General features: G+C 43.8%; 1 protein-coding gene across 1 annotated transcript in view; it reads left to right on the top strand.

Annotated features, from left to right (window-relative positions):
• The first annotated feature begins 6,315 nt into the window (after nucleotides 1-6,315).
• The window catches only part of C4H7orf33 (chromosome 4 C7orf33 homolog), a 30,867-nt gene continuing 12,785 nt past the window's right edge, over nucleotides 6,316-24,397 (top strand). Inside the window, exon 1 of the mRNA XM_011729652.3 lies at nucleotides 6,316-6,680. Coding sequence (XP_011727954.2) covers nucleotides 6,477-6,680 — 204 coding nt within the window. The 5' untranslated portion in view covers nucleotides 6,316-6,476. The remainder of the gene's footprint in view (nucleotides 6,681-24,397) is intronic.

Raw genomic sequence — 24,397 nt, 5'->3', positions numbered from 1 at the left:
TGTGTAATCCAAGCGTTGACTGGCCTCGCTGCCTGAAATACAATGAGAATGAGATAACATTCGCTTTAGAAAAAAAACTGCGGTAAAATGTACCTACACAAAATGTACCATCTTTCTCATTTTCATGTGTACAGTGCAATCGTTTTCGGTAGAACCACATTGTTGTGCAAACATCACCACCATCCATCTTCAGAACTCTTGCAAAACTGAAACTCTGTACCCATCAAACAAGAATTCCTCATTTCCCCCTTCCACCAGCCCCTGGTAACCACTGTTCTACTTTCTGAATTTGACTACTCTACATACCTCTTGTAAGTACAATCATGAAATATTTTGTGGGGGTTTTTTGTGGTTGGCTTATTTCATTTAGCATAACGTCCTAAAAATTCATCCATGTCATAGCATGTGGTAGAATTTCCTTCATTTTTAAAGCTGCACAATATCCCATTGAATGGATAGAACACATTTTGTCTATTTATTCATCCGTGTGTGAACACTTGCATTGTTTCTACTTTTTGGTTATTGTCGATAATGCTGATGTGAACATGGGTATAAACATTAGCTTTTAATGCCCAAATTATTATGACATCCAGAGCCTCTTAACTAGATGCCTTTCCCAGGTATTTCTGAGGATCTACAAGTACAATGACATGTTCCACACATCTGTCCGGGGGAAGCTTGCAGCCTTTGGTAGGACGAGGCCTCGGACTGCCGCTGTCCACTTCCCCGCTGAAGATGACTTCCTGTAGGGTCTGCATCAGCTTCTCAATCTGCTGCTGTTCTCACACAGTGCACTTTAGTCAAGCATGGGCAAGGACCCTTCCTGAACCTCCCACGGTGACAGATGAGACATGGCTTATACATTTAATAAGATATCTTTAGAAGAAAATGACAGAAACCCCAATCAAAACTGACTTCAGCCAAAAAGAGAGAGTTCTTTGGTTCACAAAGCTGAAAAAGTACAGGCATGTTCTTAGTTTGGGCATGGCTGGATTCAGAGGCTCCGGTCTTCAGTCTGAGGTCATGGCTGCCCGTCTTCAGGATTCAAGCTCTTTCTTGGCTCTGTTTTGCTCTGTGAACTTTATCCTCCAAGTGGTTGCCCCCGGAAGCTCTAGGCTTATTCTTTCCAGAGGTAAAAGGATGACTCTCCCTGATAGTCCTAGCAAGACCTAAGCCTGGCTCTGATTGGCCCAGTTGGGGTCACATGCTCAGCCATGAACCAATCACCATGGCCAGGGGTGCACAGTACTCTCATTGGTCAGCTCTGCATCACTTGTGCACCCACGAAGCCATGGGATGGGGCCAGCCCTGTCTGAAACCCATGGGACGAGTGGGGAATCCAATCTCCCCCAGGAAAAGTGAAGGTGCTGTTACCAAAAAAGGGTGAGTTGAACATCAGGAGGGCAAAAACAAATGTCCGCTACTCTTGAGAATAATAGGAAAGAATTGCAATACAGAAATTCTTTCAAATTGAATTCTAGATAGGACTGCTTTCAGAATTTGTAAGGCACGGACCATTCAACAGGGTCCCTACTCGCCCACGAGGCCCGGAGAAAGGGCAGTTTCTCCATGCCCTCTCCCACGCCAAGGGCCACTTCCCCAGGCCTCGTTCCCTGTCCTGGGATTATTTGATCTCCTCAAGATCTTTGATGGTGGGAATATCCACTCCCTCTGGGAAAAATTCCCAATTCCTGCCAACAGTGCCCTCTGGTCATAGGATTTCAACAAGACATTCACATCATAGTTCAGCACGTATCAGACTTCCCAGCACCTGGCTTATTCAGTCCGGAATAACATCATGAATGGGACACCAAGACTTCAGGCCACGTAGGGTTTAGCCTGGCCAAACCCAGTTCCTTTTCTCCAGATGAAGGTTGGGCTTGTGTGTCTTTCCTATAGTCCTGGAGACTTCTCCATATCTCCTGTAAAGAGCTACATGAAAAAGAAGCCATATCACCCTAATGTCAGAGGCGTTTGAACCAGAGCAACTCCATCTTGAATACGAGCTGGATAAAATGAGGCTGAGACCCACTGGGCTGCATTCCCAAACAGTTAAGACATTCTATGTTACAGGATGAGATAGGAGGTTGGCACAAGATACAGGTCATAAGGACCTTGCTGATAAAACAGGTTGCAGGAAAGAAGCTGGCCAAAACCCAGATGGTCACAAGAGTAACCTCTGGTCATCCTTACTGCTACACTCCCACCAGTGCCATGACAGTTTACAAATGCCATGGCAACATCAGGAAGTTACCCTATATGATCTAAAAGGGGGAGGCACGAATAATTCTCCCCTGGTTTAGCATGTAATCAAGAAATAACCACAAAGATGGGCAACTAGCAGCCTTCGAGGCTGCTCTGTCTGTGGAGTAGCCGTTCTTTTATTCCTTTACTTAATAAACTTGCTTTCACTTTATGAACTCACCTTGAATTCATTCTTGCACGAGATCCAAGAACCCTCTCTTGGGGTCTGGATCTGGACCCCTGTCCAGTAACTGTAGGATCAACCCATAACTTATGGATCTGAAATTGTGAGTGTGAGGTGGTTTGGAGGGATAATTCATCTGAAGCACTTAGCATCAGAGAGCTCAAGAAACAGTAGATATCAGTTTTTTAAATTACAATACAAATGTTCCAGGCAGGGGCTGTTACTGCTCTGGCAGAGACAGACGCATCCAATGCTGAAGGAGGAAGCAGGAAGCCCGCCGTTAGGAGAATGGTCTCTTAGCCAGAATGGAAGGGATAGCGGGAGCGGAAGAAGCTCTCCCAGGATGGGCAAGAGAAAGATGGAGAGCAGCAGCTGTTCAGTTGCTCCTTGAAGGACCCCACCCTGAGAGCCTGAAGGCAGCTGTTGTCAGCCCCCAGGAGGCCTATAGACCAGAGCCCAGAATAGACACTGGGCTGCTTGGGGCAGTCTAATCCCACGGAGGGTTTTAACCCTAATGTTGCAGAGCCCATGTGCCTTTCCACCTTGCCACTGCCATCCATACAACAATCAACACAGAAGGAAAGGGTCAAAAGTCGCTTTTGGAGCTTTGCATCTGCACATGGGTGTTTCCAAGTCAGGTGCTAATGCCTGGGGGGCTGCCAAAACCTTGTTTCTGAAATTATTTTCTAGACCCTTTAAATTCATCAGTATAGACATAGTGACGATAAACATTTTTATAGTAGACTTTCACACAAGACAAAGATCAAAGGCATGTGTAATCGATGATAAAAGGAAGTGATAAAAAGAATCACTCTCAGGTATATCTTGGTGTTGATTTTATTTTTAATAGCTCAGCTATGAGACTCTGACTTTGTGCATGTACTTAGAGCTGACGTTGGAAGCCTCCAGCTGTGTCACAGTTAGAGGTTCTTCATGCCCAAAGCACCGCCAACGATCCAAGCCATGCTGGCGCTCATTCTGTTGTTCCATCCCTTTTCCGAAGGCTTAGTTTTGCAGAAGTCGCCCTGAGAGTCCTTGGCACTATGCTTATAATTTGGATTTTGAACACCACGTGAACTCTGGCACCTGGTTATGGGGTCCAGTATCCACAGTCCCCAGTGGGAATTACAGCATTTCTCTTTTGTGTCTTACAATACCAAATAATTGGGCTTTTTCTGTGAAAATAAACTGCTTTTAATACATGCATTATTAAACCAATAAAGCATTAATATTTACTAATTACTAATTTAAGCAAAGTAAAACCTATTTCAGAGTAAGGGAAAAGCATGCAGAAACACACATTGTTATGAACTGTTGATAAACAAGGCTTAATGTAATCCTGGTTTTCCCCATTCTATCTTAAAGGAAAATCTCAAACTCTTGCTTTCATAAACAAAACTTGGTAATTTGAAAGAGTTCAGGTTTTTATAATGATCGCATTCCTTAAAATTAAACTACAGTTTTCACTTTTCTTAAAGGGAAAAACATTGAAAACTTTCTCACAGAGGGAAAGCATTGATTTTCCTCTGAGTTCCTCCCATGAACTGTCTCGATCACTGCCAACTCAGTTCCTTCTGTATTCTGTGCACGTGGAATACACTGTTTTCTGCTTAAAGAGTTATTTCCAACCCCCATCCCCAGCCACACCTCAGTTCCATGAGTGATCGTGGCTCAATGACCTAGGCACCCCAAGCATTCGCCATAAATAAGACTGTTTACTGACCTATTTTTACTAGGACTACTGAGATGTGCTGAAACCTGGTGGGGGTTGGAGTCGGGGGGATTGAAGTTACACTTCTCTCTAGCACCATCAGTCATTGTTCAGATATTTAAATTTCACAAACAGAATCAATGGCCTGCTGGGGGCATTGTCACTTACACCGAGCAGGGCCATCTGTCGCAGCCCTGGCATTTTAAGGCATTTTAGATGACAGCGTTGCGGGATCTCTTTCTTTGTTTGTGGATTTCAGGATGAAGTCCTCCAGTGGGGCTTCATGACTGACCAAGGTTTGAAATTGATAATGTCCCCAGTTGGGGACTTGCTGATTAGGCTGCGTTCACAGCAATTAGAAGATCATCTGGTGTAAAAACTGTCCGGAGAGAGAGGGGCACAGAATCCTTGAACTCAGATGGAGCAGTGGAAGAGAAAGCCAGATCTCCGTTCTAGAGGCAGAGTTTTCCACTTCTCCCTAAGGGGTCGTCTCAGCAGCCTGTCTCTCAGCTACAACATGGGAAAATCTCACTGCAGATGTGCTAATCACAGAACTGCACAGGTACTCCCTGAATCCAACTTGGGTTATTAAAACAACAATGAGGCGTATGCGTTTGGCTCCGTTCACCCCCAGGGTGACCAGCTGTCTCACTCCTCAGCCCAAATCCAGGGGATTCATTGTCTAGGAATAATTTCTTCCACCTTGGGAATTCTCTGATTTACTCTTACCTAGGTCCACTGGTCTTGACCAAAATGTGAGGTGTCCCTAACTTAAGATTTTGACTTTTAAGAGGCAGTCGAGGAAATAATGTTATGAGGTTTGTTTATTTCTCTAGTGGTCAAAGACAGAGAAGTAAAAAGGCAAAGCTGGAGTCCGAATGTATGGCTGCAGGTTCAAGATTCCAGGCCAAGTTCTTGGAACTCCAGCGCCTCTAGACTCACCAGCCCCACCAGCTCGTCCAGCCGCACCAGCCCCTCCAACCCCAGCAGGCCCACAAGCCCCACCAGCCCCTCCGGCCCCTCCAGCTCTGCCGCAGGAAATCCTGCCTCAGGGAATCATGATCCACCACCCAAAAGTATTTGCAGAAAAAAGAGATTCCACTGTTGCCTTCCCTCAAGCGTGGTGTTGAGCCCATTAAGCTTTCCCCAGCAGTACACAGAGTAACCTTCAGGATTCTGGTGGAAAAATATCCCAAATTCTGCTTCCTTATGCTTCACCATATGGCCCTAGGGCACACACACTAATCGAGAACAGCCCGGGGCATCCTGTCACCCCCCACGGTGCACCTGCAAACTGGCTTTTACAGCAACCCTGTCTTCCAAATGGGTCCGTGTCTTTCTAGGCATCGTTTGTAATGCTAACCTGTTTGGTACTACCAGAAATGCTAACATTTCTACCACTTTAATCTAAAGAGATTAAATCACACTCCATGATACTCCTGACAACAAACAGCATTTTAACCAGTAATTTACGATACAAAGATTTTCAATCAGGGGGCTAAGCCCTTCCCTGGTGGTTTTAAGAAACTGCCAGCCTCGATGGAGACTCCTCCATCAATTCCTCATCATTAGAAAAGAAACAACGGAGGAAAAAATCATCCAATTAAGTGACAATTCCAATGTGTAAATCTTATAATATTTTTGCATTTGTGATATGGGTTCTACACTAAAAACACAACTTGTCTAATCTGAACGAGATTTTTCAGGATGTTATCCTATTTTGTTTGTGCCTCTTGGTTTAGTAAACTCCCAACCACTTTTTCTTCCCTCAGCCCCAACTCCCCACACACAAAATGTTTCTCATTATGACCTGAGACATTCATTCTGACTGTAGAGGTTTTAGATCATTTCTTCTAGGTGTTAATCAGTTCTGGCCATATGGTGAGGGTGAGGTAATCATTATTACTTTACAATGAATGCCCTTAATTACATTTTCAGTAGTAATATTAGTCCTTCTGTTTATTTGAGTACCTAAGAGCTGCAGGCAACGTGATCTGAATTACATGGAGGACAAGCTCCAGCTGACTCTCCGTAAACTCGCATTAGGATTCTACTATGCGACGACAGGAGCAGGTGGGGATAATGAGCTGGCAGAAGGGGCTGCCTGTCACACTGCCCGGTGGTCCCCCTTTCACCCCCACTTTGCCTCAGGCATTTTCTACTTAGCTGTGACCTTACTTGTGGTGATACCAATCCAGTGGTCAGGAGAGAGGCACCCAGCCCATGTCTGAATCCTCCTACTGACCCTGGGGATCCATGCGACTTGATCTTAGATATTGGTGGTGAAGTGTCGCTCTCCTTGACAGCATCCAGGAAAAGGTAATTACCTTTGCCAAAATGCAAGTGGAAGTTCAAAGCCTCAGCCTTGAAGAGTGTCCCTGGGGACTTCCAGGCCCCGAATGTGAATGTGAAGCCCTTCTGCCCAGTGGGGCAAGATGCCGGAGTGACCTTCACCTGAGTGGGAGGGCAGTCACTGTTTGGGTCCACTTTAGGGGTGGTCCAGGTCAATTTAACTTGTCATATGCCACGGGAAGACATAAGGTAAGTTAATGATTCTAAGATGAATCAACTGCTCTTTTAGTCAGGGTCTCTTGAGAATTCATTCACTCAATCCACGAATGTATTTGACTCTCTAGTATGTGTTACGGAACCGGGCTTAAGGACATTTAAGTAAAGAGAGAGACAGCGATTAATTCACTGCCCCAAAGGAGGCCTGGAATCTTCTTAGGGAAAAGAATCCGCACAAAACACTCCATTGAGTATTCTTGTGTTTAGCCTGAGTCATGTTGACTTGAAAAATTGCAACGTAAAAACTGTATATTTTCACACAGTGTGGTAGAAGGAATAGGCTTGTTCTCAGACTATGTCTTGCCCTGGAGATGGGTCCACAGGAAGCCTCTATCTTGGTCGCCGTTTGGCATAAGCTTTGCACCTGTTCCCTTCTCCTTGCCTAGATTCTTGCTTCTTCTCTCGCTTTAAAGACCAGGATTTGTTGTTGTTGTTGTTGTTGTTGCTGTTGTTGTTTTAGAGATAGTATCTTGCTCTGTCCCCCAGGCTGGAGTGCAGTGTAATATCATAGCTTGCGGCAGCATAAACCTCCTGGCTTCAAGTGATCCTCCCAGAGCAGCCTCCCGAGTGGCTAGGACTACAGCCATGTGCCATCACGTTTGGCTAATTTTTTTTATTTTTTGTAGCAATGGGGTCTTGTCATGTTGCCCAGGCTGGTCTCGAACTCCTGTCCTCAAACGATCCTCCCACTTCAGCCTCCTGAAGTACCACCATGCCCAGCAAGACCTGGATCTTTAACGCTTTGCCTGTCTTTGATCTTTGACACCTCCTGACACCCAAGCCCCTGCCTCCCGCTAGGCAGGCATTTTTGGTTAAAGTATGAGCTCCCACTTTGTATTTATCTCCAGCTTTGGGTGTTCAGTTTGATGGGGACCAGCCACAGGTGTCCCCACCTAGTTCTCCAGCCCTAATTTGTTTTCTCCCATGTTGCAGTTCCTGGCTTCTTCCCATTTGCCCACACCCTCTTTGTGGTACAGTGCCCCAAACTGACACATGCCACAGGCTCAGAGTATCTTCTGGCTGGTCACTCGAGGGCAGAGAGGATTTCGTGACCTTTCCCTGAGAACAGCTGCATGAACTGCAGGGTCAGCAAAGGGGTCGTGTCTGCCTGCTGCTAAGGTCAGCTGCAGACAGCCCATGTCAGGGAAAGCCCATTTAGCATTAGAAGAGTAAAAAGAAGAAAATACCTCCTCAGCCAGGAGTACTTTGATGTGAACCAATACAATTAGTCTCTGAATGATGAATATAAATGATAATCAATGACGTATATGTGCTTAAAAGAAGGTGAGAAAAGATTATCACTGCCTAAACCTTCCTTTTAAAGGACACCACAAGTGGATGAGTGGAGCATATAGGGTAGATAGGATTTTTTTTTTTTTTTTTGAGATGGAGTCCAGCTCTGCTGCCCAGGCTGGAGTACAGTGGTGTGATCTTGGCTCACTGCAACCTCTGCCAACTGGGTTCAAGTGATTCTCCTGTCTCAGCCTCCCAAGTAGCTGGGATTACAGATGCACACCACCATGCCAAGCTAATTTTTGTATTTTTAGTAGAGACAGAGTTTCACCATGTTGGCCAGGCTGGTCTCAAACTCCTGATCTCAGGTGACCTGCCCGCCTCGACCTCCCAAAGTGCTGGATTTCATGTGGGAGCCACTGTGCCTGGCCGGGTAGATATGATTTAAATCTTTTTTTTTTTTTTAATTTTTTTTTTTTTTTTTTGAGATGGAGTTTTGCTCTTGTAACCCAGGCTGAAGCGCAATGGCATGATCTCAGCTCACTACAACCTCCACCTCCTGAGTTCTAATGATTCTCCTGCCTCACCCTCCCAGGCAGCTGGGATTACAGGCACCCACCACCATGCCCTGGTAATTTGTGTATTTTTAGTAGAGACAGGGTTTCATCATGTTTACCAGGCTGGTCTTAAACTCCTGACCTCAAGTGATCTGCCCACCTCACCTCCCAAAGGCCTGGGATTACAGGCATGAGCCAACATGCCTGACTGATATGATTTAAAGAACACTGGAAGATACAGCAAAGTCTCAAAGTGGTTGTCTATGGATGGCACTATGAGTTACATATTATTTTTCCAGAGCTCAGAACGTTCTGAATTTCTTTATTTTTGTTATTTATTTATTTATTTTGAGATGGAATCTCACTCTTGTTACTTAGGCTGGAGTGCAATGGCTCATCTTGGCTCACTGCAACCTCCGCCTCCCGGATTCAAGTGATTCTCCTGCCTTAACCTCCCAAGTAGCGGGAATTACAGGCGCCTGCCACCACTCCCGGCTAATTTTTTGTCTTTTTAGTAGAGTCAGGGTTTCACCATGTTGGCCAGGCTGATCTCGAACTCCTGACCTCAAATGATCTGCTTGCCTTGGCCTCCCAAAGTGCTGGGATTACAGGCGTGAGCCACCACAACCAGCCTGAATTTCTTTAGAGAATCTATATTGCCTTCATAAAAACTTGCTTTAAAGTTGTTTTTTATTTTAAATGTTCATTTGAAGTTAAAATGCTTTTCCTCTGACTAGGTGTTTAATGCATTTAGGAAAGGCTGAGCATGAAACCAGGGTTGGGGGAAAGAGCCTGTTTAGAGGGGATTATAAAAACGGAGACTCCCAGCTGGGATTGACAGGAGAGGGTCAGAGCCCAGAGAGATGCCTGCTGGAAAAGAAGTGACAGGGTTGAATATTTGCCCTGCTCAGTGTCATGTTGGAATGTGATCCCCAGTGTTGGAGAGGGCGCCTGATGAGAGGTGATTGGATCATGGGGGTGGACTGGTCGTGAATGGTTTAGCGCCATCCCCTTGGAGCTGTCCTTGCGATAGTAAGTGAGTTCTCACGAGATCGGGTTGTTTAAGTGTGCGGCATCTTCTCTTGCTTTCTTGCTCTCACTCTTGCTGTTTGATGTGCGTGCTCCTACTTTGCCTTCCGCCATGAGTGAAAGCTCCTTGAGGCCTCCCCAGAAGCCAGGCAGAGCCATGCTTCCTGCACAGCCTGCAGAACCGTGAGTCAATTAAACCTCTTTTTTTCTTTTCTTTTCTTTTCTTTTTTTTTTTTTTTTTTTTTTTTTGAGACGGAGTCTCGCTCTGTCGCCCAGGCTGGAGTGCAGTGGCACGATTCAGCTCGCTGCAAGCTCTGCCTCCTGGGTTCATGCCATTCTCCTGCCTCAGCCTCTCAAGTAGCTGGGACTACAGGTGCCCGCCACCACGCCAGGCTAATTTTTTGTATTTTTTAGTAGAGACGGGGTTTCACCATGTTAGCCAGGATGGTCTCAATCTCCTGACCTCGTGATCTGCCCACCTCGGCTTCCCAAAGCGCTGGGATTACAGGCGTGACCCACCACGCCCGGCCAACCTCTTTTCTTTATAAATTACCCAGCCTTAGGTATTTACAGCAATGCAAAGAACAGCCTAATGCAAGAAGTAAGAGGAAAGATGATACCAACTTACCAGTAAGGGTACTAAGATGACATCCAAGTAAAATGCAGAACAGTTATCATTTCATTTGCTTGGCAGAAGGAGGGTGACAGTTTGTAGGGAGATATAATCCGACCAAATGGTTTAGGGAAATGTGAAACCAAATGGTTTAGGGAAAATAGGATGAAATTCAATATATTTGAATTTGGGAACATATTCAATATATTTCAGTCCAATATATCCTTACAGAGTGAGGTTTGGCATGGTGCCACTGTGGATCATTTGTCTTCTATTCAAAAGAAGGACAATGTCTGTGTTAATGTTATGGTTCAGGAACCCAGCAGCAAGCGCAGCCTGCAGCCTGCACTCCCAGCCACTCCTGCTTACATGAGATAACAGTGAGCCACAAGACAGCGCCCCCATCTGAGCATGCTTGGCCCTGGGAATCATTAGGGACTCTTAAGAAGCAGAAAGTCCTGACCACCTAACAGTGAGCACCAGCTTTTCACTTAAGAGTTTCTGAATATTCACCAGGTCAGGTTTTCTTTTGTTTGTTTGTGTGTTTGTTTTGTATTTTTTGAGACAGGCTGGGGTGCAGTGGCACATTCACGTCTCATTGCACCTTGACCTCCTGGGTTCAAGCGATCGATCCTCCTGCTTCAGCCTCCTGAGTAGCTGAGACTGCAGCTGCACACCACCAAGCCCAGCTAATTGTGTATATATGTATGTATTATTTTATATATATGCATGTATTATTTTATATATATGTATTATTTTATATATATATAATTATATATATATATAATTAGCCCAGCTAATTATATATATGTATGTATTATTTTATATATATGATATATATATATTATATATTTAGAGACAGGGTCTTGCTGTGTTCCCCAGGCTGGTCTCAAACTCCTGGGCTTGGGCAATCCTCCTGCCTTGGCCTCCCAAAGTGCTGGGATTACAGACATGAGCCACTGTGCCTGGCCGGCTTGCTTCTTTTAACCTAAGCTATTCCTACTTTACCTTGACCTTAAAGCTGATTGGACTTCATTTTACGAGAGGATGCTGTGGCTTACCCAGATCATAACCATTAAATTTATCACATTAACCAATGTTTAATCATGATCACAGATTACTGAGAATACTGGCAAGAAAGTGAGTAACTATAAAATTACAACAGGTTGTGTGCAATTAAAATTTTTTTCAAATAGATTTTAGGTTAACATTAAACATTCCAGTTATAATCTCTATTCTGCAGTTGATGCAGAGTTTGAGTTTAAAAAAAGAACTGTCTTCACAGAAACGTGGACTTAAAAATATATTTTTATATAATAAACTTTATATTTTTAGAGCTATTTTAGGTTCACAGTAAAACTGAGCAGAAAATAGAGATTTCTGATACCTTTTGCCCTCAGACATGCACAACCTGCCTCCCTATCAACCTCCCCCACCAGAGTAGTAGATTTTTTACAACTGATGAACCGACATTGACGTATTATCACCCGAAGTCCGTAGTTTAGATTACAGTGGGTTTGGACAAATACATAAGGTTATGCATCTACCATTACAGTCTCATTCACTGCTGTATTAGTCTGTTCTCACACTGCTGATACCCGAGACTGGGCAATTTACAAAAGAAAGAAGTTTAATTGGACTTACAGTTCCACATGGCTAGGGAAGCCTCATAATCATGGCAGAAGGCAAGGAGGAGCAAGTCACATCTTATATGGATGGCAGCAGGCAAATAGAGAATGAGAAAGATGCAAAAGCAGAAACCCCTGATAAAACCCTCAGATCTCGTGAGACTTACTCACTAGCATGAGAACAGTATGGGGAAACTGACCCCATGATTCAATTATCTCCCACCGGGTTCCTCCCACAACACTTGGGGATTATGGGAGTACAATTCAATTTGAGATTTGGGTGGGGACACAACCAAACCATGTCAACTGCCCTAAAAATCCTCTGTGTTCCATCTGTTCCTCCCTCCCTCCTTTCCCACTCACTTCCTCCCCGACTCTACTCCTTGGCAACCACTGATCTTTTTTTTTTTTTTTTTTTTTTGAGATGGAGTCTCGCTGTGTCGCCCAGGCTGGAGTTCAGTGGCGCGATCTCGGCTCACTGCAAGCTCCGCCTCCCAGGCTCACACCATTCTCCTGCCTCAGCCTCCCGAATAGCTGGAACTATAGGCACCCGCCACCATGCCTGGCTAATTTTTTGTATTTTTAGTAGAGACAGGGTTTCACCACATTAGACAGGATGGTCTTGATCTCCTGACCTCATCATCTGCCTGCCTTGGCCTCCCAAAGTGCTGGGATTACAGGTGTGAGCCACCGCACCCGGCCCAAAAATATTTTTTAGACAAAAGTCATCAAATAACATAACAAGATCTTCATGCTACTATCCGGCATACTAGCCTCATCCTTCCCAATCTCCCTTCCCAAAAAGTAACCATTATTCTGAATTCATTGTGGGCCATTCCCTTCCCTTGCATTTCTTATACTCTACTTATACATGTATTCTTAAACAACACAGTGGATTTTTGCGTGTTTTCAGCTTCGTATTGTACACGGATTATTTTGCAATCTGCCTTCCTCCTCTCCTGCCCCCACCCTTTATATGAGGCTTATGAAACGCATCCGTATTGAAATGTTCAGTTCCCTCAATTTCGTTGCTGGTTTGTGTGCCATTCTATAAACATCCCACAGTCTGGTTTTCTGTTCCTTTGTTGATGGACACTTAGGTTGCTCCCAGATTGTTGCCACAATTGCCAACAATTAGATTATAAACAATACTAACAGAAACATCCTGGTACATGACAACTCTGGCACTTAAGCAAAACTTTCTCTGGGACAGTGCTACTCAAAATATGGTCTGAGAACTGTTTGTTTCTAGTAAATCAATGCCCTGTTTCCTTAATCAAGAAAATCTTACTATGAAACAAACATCAGCTAAACTTGATGTTGTGTTGCATAATAAAGTTAATTTACAACATTCTGGTGCAAGTTCTTCCTTCTTATAGCAGAACTGGCACTCTGCAAATAAGTGAGCCTATTTTTTCTCTCTCTCTCTGTATGTGTATATATATATATATACACACACATACATATATACACACACACAGATATATATATGTATACACAGAGAGAGAGAGAAAATATAGGTTCACTTATTATAGAGATATAGGTGCATTATATATATATATATTCATATATATATATATAGAAAGAGAGAGAATATATCCAGGAATGAAATTATTTATTTATTTAATTTTAATTTTTTTTTTTTTTTGAGACAGAGTCTTGCTCTTGTTGCCCAAGCTGGAGTGCAATGGCATGATCTTGGCTCACTGCAGCCTCTGTCTCCGAGGTTCAAGTGATTCTCCTGCCTCAGCCTCCCAATTAGCTGGGATTACAGGCGCCCACCACCATGCCCGGCTAATTTTTGTATTTTTAGTAGAGATGGGTTTCACTGTATTGGCCAGGCTGGTCTCGAACTCCTGACCTCAAGTGATCCACCCACCTAGGCCTCCCAAAGTGCTGGGATTACAGGTGTGAGCCACCGCCCCCGGCCAGGAATGAAATTATTGAGCCAGTGCAGAATGATCTACTTTCTAAATTGTGGCAAACTGCTCCCACAGCGTACTATCTAATATCATAGTGTTAATTCCTATAAATCTGAAATCTTAAACGGGTCTACCTCAAACATTATAGGACCTGAGACAAGAACACAAATGAAACCCCTGAGCAATATGTCTAAATATTAAAAAGTTTGAAATCAGGTGAATAAACTGTTAAATATCTTCTATCTTCCTACCTTGACAAAAATGCTTTTATGACAACCTGGAAGGCCAGGTTCAAATTTAGAATTCTCACCATGTTGGCCAGGCTGGTCTTGAACTCCTGATCTCAAGTGATCTGCCCACCTTGGCCTCCCAAATTGCTGGGAAGCCAAATTTAGAATTTTTTTTTTTTTTTTTTTTTTTTTTTTTTGAGACAGAGTCTCACTCTATCGCCCAGGTTGGAGTGCAGTGGCTCAGTCTCGGCCCACTGCAACCTCCACCTCTCGGGTTCAAGCAATTCTCCTGCTTCTAGCCTCTCAAGTAGCTGGAATTACAGGTGTGCACCACCACACACTGCTAATTTTTGTATTTTTAGTAGAGACAGGGTTTTGCCATGTTGGTCAGGCTGGTCTTGAATTCCTGACCTTGTGATCCACCCGCCTTGGCCTCCCACAGTGCTGGGATTACAGATGTGAGCCACCGCCCTCAGCCTAGAGTTCTCAGATTTCTTAAAGTCCACCCTGGAATGTGGGTGGCTGTGGAGAGCTGGTCCTTGACCTGCAGCACGACTACTTTCTTCCCATCTCCAGCTCTGCCCTGCACCTCAGGGACCTCCTGTGTGTGTCTATAGACACGCAGCTTACGCGTCCAAACTCCGTCTACACTCCCATAAACAGTCACCCCTCGGCCACTTTGGGAGGACAGGCTGCGTGTGGGAAAGAGCCTCCTCGATCCCTGGAAATGAACTCAGAGCTGCTTAGAGGACTTCACAGCCCCTGCCCCGCAGTTTTGTGGTAGGATTACAGGCTCCGGTGGGCACATCCTCTTGTCTCTGGATACCTTTGGCCATTTGGGGATGGGTAGAATCAGAGGAGGGTCAGAACTGAACCTCTAAAATAGACCCAGAGCTGGGCGCAGTGGCTCACGCCTGTAATCCCAGCAATTTGGGAGGCCAAGGTGGGCAGATCACTTGAGATCAGGAGTTCGAGACCAGCCTGGCCAACATGGTGAAACCCTATCTCTACTAAAAATACAAAAAATTTGCTAGCCATGGTGGCAGGTGCCTGTAATCGCAGCTACTTGGGAGGCTGAGGCAGGAGAATCACTTGAACCACGGAGGCAGAGGTTGCAGTGAGCCGAGATCATGCTATTGTACTGCAGCCTGGGCGACAGAGCAAAACTCAGTCTCCAAAAACAAAAATAAAAAATGAAATGAAATAAATTAAGCCCAGAGCAGGGGCCCCTCTTGCCAGGATATAAGGGCAATACTGGGAATTTATTACTGTCAATGAGGTTTTCAAGTTCTCAGTGTTTTGTGGTTCTCGGTACTCGTTAAGATAAAAATCTGTTAAGCACCTATATTCATTTCCCCATTTCAATTTTTTATTTTGCCTATATTCATCTTTTTGTGTGTGTTTTCTTGATCTGTTTTGCCAGGGTTCTATCTTATTAATCTTTCAAAGGACCAGGTTTTGGCTTGATTCATCTTTATATTTCTGCTTTCTCCATTTTATTGACTTCTTTAAGATCATTCTTTGAGTTCATTTGATTTAACCTTTCTTGTTGCCTAATTTATTTTGAGTGAACCGTTTTTCGCTAAATACTATTTTGGTGGCTTCCCACCAATTTTAAAAGAAAGTGTTTTCATTATTGCTTAGTTCTACATATTTTGTATTTTTATGATTTTTAAATCCTTTTACAATTTATGATTCTTTAGTAGCATGTTATTTATTTTCCAAATAGGTGAGCTTTTTACATTTTTTTTTAATTTTTTTTTGAGACAGAGTCTCACTCTGTTGCCCAGGCTGAAGTGCAGTGGCACAATCTCGGCTCACTGCAGCCTCCACCTCCCGGGCTCAAGCCATACTCCCACCTCAGCCTCCCAAGTAGCTGAGACTTCAGGCATGCACCACCACACCCGTCTAAATTTTTGTATTTTTTGTAGAGACAGGGTCTCACCATGTTTCTCATGCTGGTCTCGAACTCCTGGTCTCAAGCAATCCGCCTGCCTCGGCCTCCCAAAGTGCTGGGATTACAGGCATGAGCCACCTCAGATGGGCCTTTTTAAACAACCCACTTGTTATTTGTTATTAGTTTTTAATTTTATTGCAACATGGTTAGAGAACATATTTTTTGTTTGTTTGTTTTTGTGGGGTTTTTGTTTTGTTTTGTTTTAGAAACAGGGTCTTGCTCTATTGCCCAGGCTAGAGTGCAGTGTTGCAATCATAGCTCACTATCATCTCGAACTCCTGGGCTCAAGTAATCCTCCCACCTCAGTCTCCTGAGTAGCTGCGACTCCAGGCACACACTCCCATGCTCAGCTGATTTTTTTATTTTTTGTAGAGACAGGGTCTCACTATGTTACCCAAATCTGGTCTCAAACTCCTGGCCTCAAGCGATCCTCCTGCCTCAGCCCGCCAAAGCACTGGGATTACAGACATGAGTCACAGCACCCGGCCCAAATTGAGTTTATCTCTAGAATGCTAGAGTGGTTTAGCATTGGAAAATCTGTATGAATCTCTCTTTGTCAGTTTATCTGACTGAGATTAAAATTATATGATTTTTCTCAGTTTTTAGAGAAAAAGCTTCATAAAATTCAGTATTCATTCGCCATTAAATTCTTCTTTTAAAATGTGAAAATAAGATAAAGGGCATCTACAGCAACCATTATATTTAATCCTAAAATGTTGAAGGCATTATCTCTAAGATTGATAATAATAAGTTAAGGGTGGGTCGCGGTGGCTCAGACCTGTAAACCTAGCCACTCTGGGAGGCCAACACGGGTGGATCACTTGATGTCAGGAGTTTGAGACCAGCCTAGCCAACATAGTGAAGCCCCATCTCTACTAAAAATACAAAAACTAGCCAGGCGTGGTGGTGCATCTCTGTAATCCCAGCTACTCGGGAGGCTGAAACATGAGAACTGCTTGAACCCAGGAGGTAGAGGTTACAGTGAGCCAAGATCATGCCACTGCACTTCAGTCTAGGCAACAGAATAAAACTTCATCTCAAAAAATAAAAAATAAAAGTCAAGGATTCCTGCTATCAACATTTCTATTCACAATTGTACCAAAAATCCTGGTCAGGGCAGTAAGGCAAGAAAAAGAAACAAGAGTTTTAGGAACTGGAAAAGAAAAAACAAAACTGCCTTTATTCACTGATGATGTAATTGTCTGCCTAAAAATTCCCAAAATAATCTAAAGATAAACTGTTGTATTAATTTTAACATTTATCAAGGCTGTTGGATACAAAATAAGTATGTGAACTCAATTACATGTCTATCTACCAGCCACAGTTAGAAAAGTAATATATTTTTAAAATAGAGTCATCCTTTCTAGATTCCTATAGGATAATGGCTACTTCTTAAGTCTGAAATTCTCCATTTATTCTCCAAAAGGCATAAAGATCAACAAGAAAAGCAAATGAAACTATCCAAAAAGGCATGTCGACATCATCACAAAGAGAACGCTACAAATGTCAATTTACGTGCAAGAGAGGAAATAAATACAACACCAGCAGACCCAACCCCAGAGCCCACACTGAAGCAGAGTCAGATGAGAACACACAGAAATGAGAAGAGGGAAGTCAGGTTCCTAGTGGTGGCAGAACACAGATAAAACATCACACCCAGAATGAAAGGGTCTTGCTCAGGATGGGGGAAGTTTCAGAAGAGCTCTGAGATCAGGCTGATCTGGCTACTAAAGAATCAAAAGGAGGCCAGGCTCAGTGGCTCATGCCTGTAATCCCAGCACTTTGGGAGGCCAGGAGTTCGAGACCTGGGAGGCAGAGGCTGCAATGAGCTGAGATCATGCCACTCTACTCCAGCCTGGACAACAGAGTGAGACTCTATCTCAAAAAAAAAAAAAAAAAGAATCAAAAGGAAGAAAGGTACTGGAGAGTGTGCAGGATTCAGGAGGCAGCGTTAGGAAGGCACCACTTCTGAGTGAGAATTTGGAAGAGGAGGCATCTGTTGGAGTGAAAAGAGAAAGTCAAGCAGTGGAAATTATGGATCCCACAGAAACAAAGAAGTCATAAAACTGGAAATACACTGACCTTCCCAGGCACCAGAAAATAAGTCATTTGTTAAAGAACCTGTACTTCACTGTACCAACGGGAGAGAGCATTCTTAAACTAAGAAACCTCATCAGTCATTCAAATCCCTCACTCACTCCATAGACACAGGTGCTAATGGCTGATCAAGAAAAATTCAAGACACTTTACAGAACTACCATTTGATGGTAGTTATTGGCAGAAGAAAAGAAGTCAGTATGTGAAAAAGATACTTGCACACACACGTTTATAACAGCACAATTCCCAGTTGCATAAATATGGAACCAAACCCAATGCCCATCAATGATTTGATAAAGAAATTGTGATATATGTATCCCATGGAATACTACTCAGCCATAAAAAGGAATGAAATAATGACATTCACAACAACCTGGATGGAATTAGGGACCATTATTCTTTTTCTTCTTTTTTTGAGATTGAGTCTCGCTCTGTTGCCCAGACTGGAGTGGGAGCAATCTCAGCTCACTGCAACATCCGCCTCCCAGGTTCAAAGCAATTCTCCTGCCTCAGCCTCCCAAGTAACTGGAATTATAGGCGCCTGCCAGCACACCCAGCTAATTTTTGTATTTTTAGTAGAGATGGGTTTCACCATGTTGGCCAGGCTGGTCTCCAACTCCTGACCTCAAGTGATCCGCCCACCTCGGCCTCCCACAGTGCTGGGATTATAGGCATGAGCCACCACGCCCGGCCTAAGGATCATTAATCTAAGTGAAGTAACTCAGGAATGGAAAAACCAAACAGCATATGTTCTCACTTATAAGTGGGAGCTAAACTATGAGGGTGCAAAGGCATAATGATACAATGGACTTTGGGGACTCAGGGGAAAGGGTGGGAGGGGGGTGAGGAATATAAGACTACACATTGGGTACAGTGTACCCTGCTCAGGTGATGGGTGCACCAAAATATCAGAAATCACCACTTAAGAACTTATTCATGTAACCAACACTGCCTGTTCCCCAAAAACCTATTGAAATTTTAAAAATAATTCCAAGACACTGTAAAATGAACAGAAGAAGGCAGGCAACCACCATAGGAAGTTACTACAAGAAGAAAACAGGAAGAATCCAAATTTTTCCACTAATAAAAATATTTCCAAAATAAGGCAGAGAAAAACTATATAGCACATGCTTCAACATGAATTAAATATAATTAAACTAGCAGCAATGTATATACACACATACAAAAAAAAAAAAAAAACATGAATTAAAAACCTCCTAATAGAGGCTGAGCATGGTGGCTCACGCCTATACTCTCAGCTCTTTGGGAGGCCAAGTTGGGTGGATCACCTGAGGTCAGGAGTTCAAGACCAGCCTGGCCAACAAGTTGAAACCCCATTTCTACTAAAAATACAAAAATTAGCCAGGCATGGTGGCACACACGTGTAGTCACAGCTGCTTGTCGGGGCTGAGGCAGGAGAATTGCTTGAACCCAGGAAGTCAAGGCTGCAGTGAGCCAAGATGGCACCACTGTGCTCCAGCCTGGCTGACAAAGTGAGACCCTGTCTCAAAAACAAACAAACAAACAAACAAAAACTCCTAATAGAAACAGACAAAAAGGAGATGTAAAACAATTTATTTAGATCAGAAAAGAAAGCGAAAGAAAAGACAAAATCATCTCAGGAATTAAGACCAAATTACAAGGTGTTCAGAGGAGAATAGTGGAATAAAAGCATCCAAGACAGTGAGCAATAATGAGCTACCTGGCTGTGCCCATCATTAAGCCATGGATGTCTCAGCTCCAACTCCTCCCTTCTATGCTCAGCTTTGTGATGTCGGGGCAGCTACAACTGAGTTTTGCTTTGCCAGCTGGACCCAGGTTGGCCTTTGGCAATAAAGGGAGCAAAAGGGAGACTGCAAGGCTGGAGGAGAAGGAGAGGATGAGTTTCCTCCTGTCTGTTCACTGTGAGTATCACCCTAGCAATGCTTCTTCACCCTGGCAGCAGCACTTCCTTTCTGCAGAAGCATTTGAATGTAGTTTGCAGTTTGCAGTTTTTCTAGCACTTGCAGACCCGACCTCATATGGCCCATCTCATATTCACCAGAACCAGTGCAGAGCTCCCCCCTTGAAGGTCTGAGTTTGAGCTCCAGGTGCCCCTCCTCTAAGTTCCTACTTGTTCCCTTTTCTTATTGTTTCTTTAACCCTGGGAGTGGAAGCTGCAGTTGCTACCTCTATGAGACCTTAGAGTTCTCTTTTTATCCTGTTATAACTTTATAATGAACACATTTTTACCTAGTTAACACTTTTTATATGAAGTTCTTACTGTTCAAATAACTTGTGTGTATACTGTCTCTTGACCAGATCCTGACTACACTGGTGAACTAATAGAAAAGTAATTTCTTGAAATGATCCTGGGTAGTTTATAGGATGAACAGAATGGCCTGAGAATGAGGCTTAAACAGATGGAAGCCCAGCCATGTTCCTCCTGCAGGAATCATCTGGGCAAGACACACTGCTAATGCCTTTCACATTGCTGCACCCACTGTCACCACCACAAATCCCAACATGCAGAGGATTTGAACAGACAGGTAAGGCTCACTCTGCAGATAGATAGGGACAGGACAGTAAAGAAATTCAGAGGCAAGTTTTTAGACAGTTTCACTTTTCTTAGATTGATCTCTCCAAAAAATATTTATCAAGTACCTTCTATGTGCTAGGCATCAGAAGGGAACAAAAATAAATGACATGGATCTTGTCTTAAAATCTAGACCACTGTTTCTCAACATTAGAATTTAATAAAATCTGGGATACTGTTAAAAATACCTCATCTCGGCCGGGCGCAGTGGCTCAAGCCTGTAATCCCAGCACTTTGGGAGGCCAAGACGGGCGGATCACGAGGTCAGGAGATCGAGACCATCCTGGCTAACACGGTGAAACCCCGTCTCTACTAAAAATACAAAAAACTAGCTGGGCGAGGTGGCGGGCGCCTGTAGTCCCAGCTACACGGGAGGCTGAGGCAGGAGAATGGCGTAAACCTGGGAGGCGGAGCTTGCAGTGAGCTGAGATCCGGCCACTGCACTCCAGCCCCGGGTGACACAGCAAGACTCCGTCTCAAAAAAAAAAAAAAAAAAAACAACCTCATCTCTGGAGATGCTGGACCATTGCAGCTGGTGTGGAGCCTACAACATATACTTTTTAACAAGCATCCCAGGTGATTCTGAAGTTGGTAGCCCACAGACCACTTTGAGAAACATTGATATTACAAACAAAAAAAATTATGCAGCAGGCACAAAATCATGTGTAGGGGAAGAAAAATAATTGTTTCCTCAATCCTCATAGGTCTTTTTAAAAAACAAACAAAAAAAAACAAACAACACAAACAACAACAACAAAAAAAACGGAGTCTTGCTCCGTTGCCCAGGCTGGAGTGTGGTGGCATGATCTCAGCTCACTGCCTCACTGCAAACTCCACCTCCCAGGTTCAAGTGATTCTCCTGCCTCAGCCTCCCAAGGAGCTGGGATTACAGGCACCCACCACCATGCCAGCTAATTTTTATATTTTTAGTAGAGACAGGATATTGTCATGTTGGCCGGGCTGGTCTCGAACTCCTGACCTCAGGTGATCCATCTGCCTTGGCCTCCCAAAGTGCTGGGATGACAGGCGTGAGCCACTGTGTCTGGCCACTTCATAAGGTTCTTAGTTGGAATAGACCCCATTAAAAGAAAGAAAGAAAAAAAAAAAGATTAACAAGAGAAAAACAAGTTTATTTACATGTATATTTCACATCTACATGGCAGACACCAGGGAAGGAGTAGTTCTCAAAGAAGTAGCTTTGAATTCCAGCTTGTATAGCATCTTCAACAAAGAATAGTGATTTTTAGAGAAGCGACAGGACAAAGGAAAAGGAGTTTGGGTCTCTAGAGGGGGCTTCTCGGCAGAGAAGCAAGTAACTGGCAGATAAAGGCGAGTTGGTAATGCATGTCCAGGTAGATTCCTCTGGCTCCAACTCCTGGCAGATAATGGTCTAAAACTGTCTTCAGTGGTTAACCTTTGTTCTCCCTGGTAAGAGACAGGGGCAGGATGCCTTTTATCTTTGTAAATCTCTGTCCTGCATTTAAGCAAATGGAGGGCAGCGAGCTTTTCTGCATCTGTTTCTTCTTAATTGTCTTCAGTTCAACAATCCTCCTTCTTTTGGAGTGGCATATTCTGGACTCCCACACATGTCTGGAAGCAATGGTCAATTTCAATCTAGAATGTAGATTTATTGATTAAAAAGAGACAAGGAAGAATTGCTTAGGAGGTCAGTTTTATGCAACTACAGGACTTCAGAAAAAGAACAGATCCTTCCTACTTGATTTTAGGCAATAAATGCTTCTTATCTGATTGATCAGAAGACCACAGCCTTTAGAAAAACATGACTCGAAAAATCTTTTTCTTTGAGTTTTTTTGACCAACCTTGAAAAAAAGTCCTGCAGGATATTTTCAGTTAGGAACCACCAATAAATGTATTTTTTGTCTGTTACCACAAATATGTTTATTTGTGGTAACGGGTTTAAATATGTTTCTTTAATGTTAAATATGTTTCTTTAATCGTACCCAGGTGAGCCTGACACTTAACTCTCTTTCGTATTCCTATATTCTTCCTTCCTCTTAATACATTTTTCTTCCTTCTTTCCTGGCTCCAAACTCCTAGTTTTCTCCCTTTCCTAATTGAATTTTTTTCAATTTTTCAGCCACAGGCGCCCAATAAAATGGCCTTCAATCCCTGCCTTTACTTCCAGCGTATTACCTCACTCCCTCTCAAACGCCAATTACAAGGCTTTGTCCATTCCTGCTTAAAGAAATAGATGGAGGAAAATGAGATCTTTCTACCCAGAAAGACAAATACTTGGAAATCGCTAATTAGGTCACCAGAAATTCTGCCAATAATGAGCCCCGGGCTGTGGCGGTGGCTCACGCCTGTAATCCCAGCACTACTGGGAGGCCGAGGTGGGCGGATCACGAGGTCAAGATGTCAAGACCATCCTGGCCAACATGGTGAAACCTTGTCTCCACTAAAAATACAAAAATATTAGCTGGGCATAGTGGTGCGCACCTGTGGTCCCAGCTACTCGGGAAGCTGAGGCAGGAGAATCGCTTGAACCTGGGAGACGGAGGTTGCAGTGAGCTGAGATCACGCCACTGCACTCCAGCCCAGGCGACACAGTGAGACTCCATCTCAAAATAATAATAATAATAATAATAATAATAATAATAATAAGCCCACTCCCCTTGCCTGCCGAAGTGACTCCAGTAATCACTCAGCATGGACTTTACTTAAGAGCTGGCTTGACTTCCCATCTAAATTGCAGTGGCTCAGTGGCTCATGCCTGTAATTCCAGCATTTTCGGAGGCCAAGGCAGGCAGATACCTGAGGTCAGGAGTTCGAGACCAGCCTGGCCAACATGGAGAAATCCCGTCTCTACTAAAAATACAATAATTAGCCAGGCGTGGTGGTGCGTCCCTGTAGTCCTAGCTACTCGGGGAGGCTGAGGAAGGAGAATCGCTTGAACACCTGGGAGGTGGACGTTGCAGTGAGCCACGATCGCACCTCCACGCTCCAGCCTGGGTGACAGGGCAAGACTCCATCTCAGGAAATAAACAAATTGCAAGGAAAGGCCAAACAAATCTCACTGTGAATGTGGCTTGTCCATTTGCTGTATAAACAGCCCTATTGCCTCCCTAGTGTGAAGCGTCAGGTCCTGCTAAGAGTGCTGGGTGGAAAGGCCTCTTTGGGGAACATGGCTTTGTTTTGGCAAATATTGTTGCTGATCAACCCTGGGATCAGAGCTAAAGGCCCATTCTTATCTTGAGGAAGCAAAGGGGTTTTCATGTGTGTGGAATAGAAAATACCTTTCACATTTTACAGACACTATTCTGAGAAAAAAAATCAGGCCCAATGTGAGGGACAAGAGGCAGCACATCAACAAGATTCTGGAATAAATACAGTACTAACTCCCATTCCCCAGAGTACTAGCTGCTAGTAAAATGAGATATAATGTCTCAGGCTTGACGGGGTCTCTGTTACAAACCATTCTTACATTCCTGGGCACAGAGCTAGTCTAAACATTCATAGAACTCTTCAATTATATATTGGCTTCTACATCAGCAGAGTTGAAGAGGAAAACAATGGCAGGGTGTATGGGCCTCCTTTCAGATACGGAGTAACAGAAACCCCAACTCAAAGGTCTTTCCAAAAAGGAAATATACTTTTTCATAAAAAGAGAATTTCAGAGATAAAGCAGACTTTAGGTTGCCCTCAACGATGTTAGCAACATCCTAGATTTTCAAATCCCAGCCCACAATCTATATTTGACATCTTCATCTGGAAATTGGCTCTCCTCCTAGGTGTCAAGTGGCTGCCAATAACAACTGCACTTTCTCTAAGGAGGGAGGAAGGACTTCCTTGGAAATCACAAGCAAATCTCTCCTCAAGGCTCTGCA

This window comes from Macaca nemestrina, chromosome 4, assembly GCF_043159975.1.
Source record: "Macaca nemestrina isolate mMacNem1 chromosome 4, mMacNem.hap1, whole genome shotgun sequence".
In the NCBI taxonomy this organism is placed as follows: Eukaryota; Metazoa; Chordata; class Mammalia; order Primates; family Cercopithecidae; genus Macaca; species Macaca nemestrina.
Note: the sequence above shows the minus strand (reverse complement) of the source record. Positions and strands in the feature narration are given on the sequence as shown.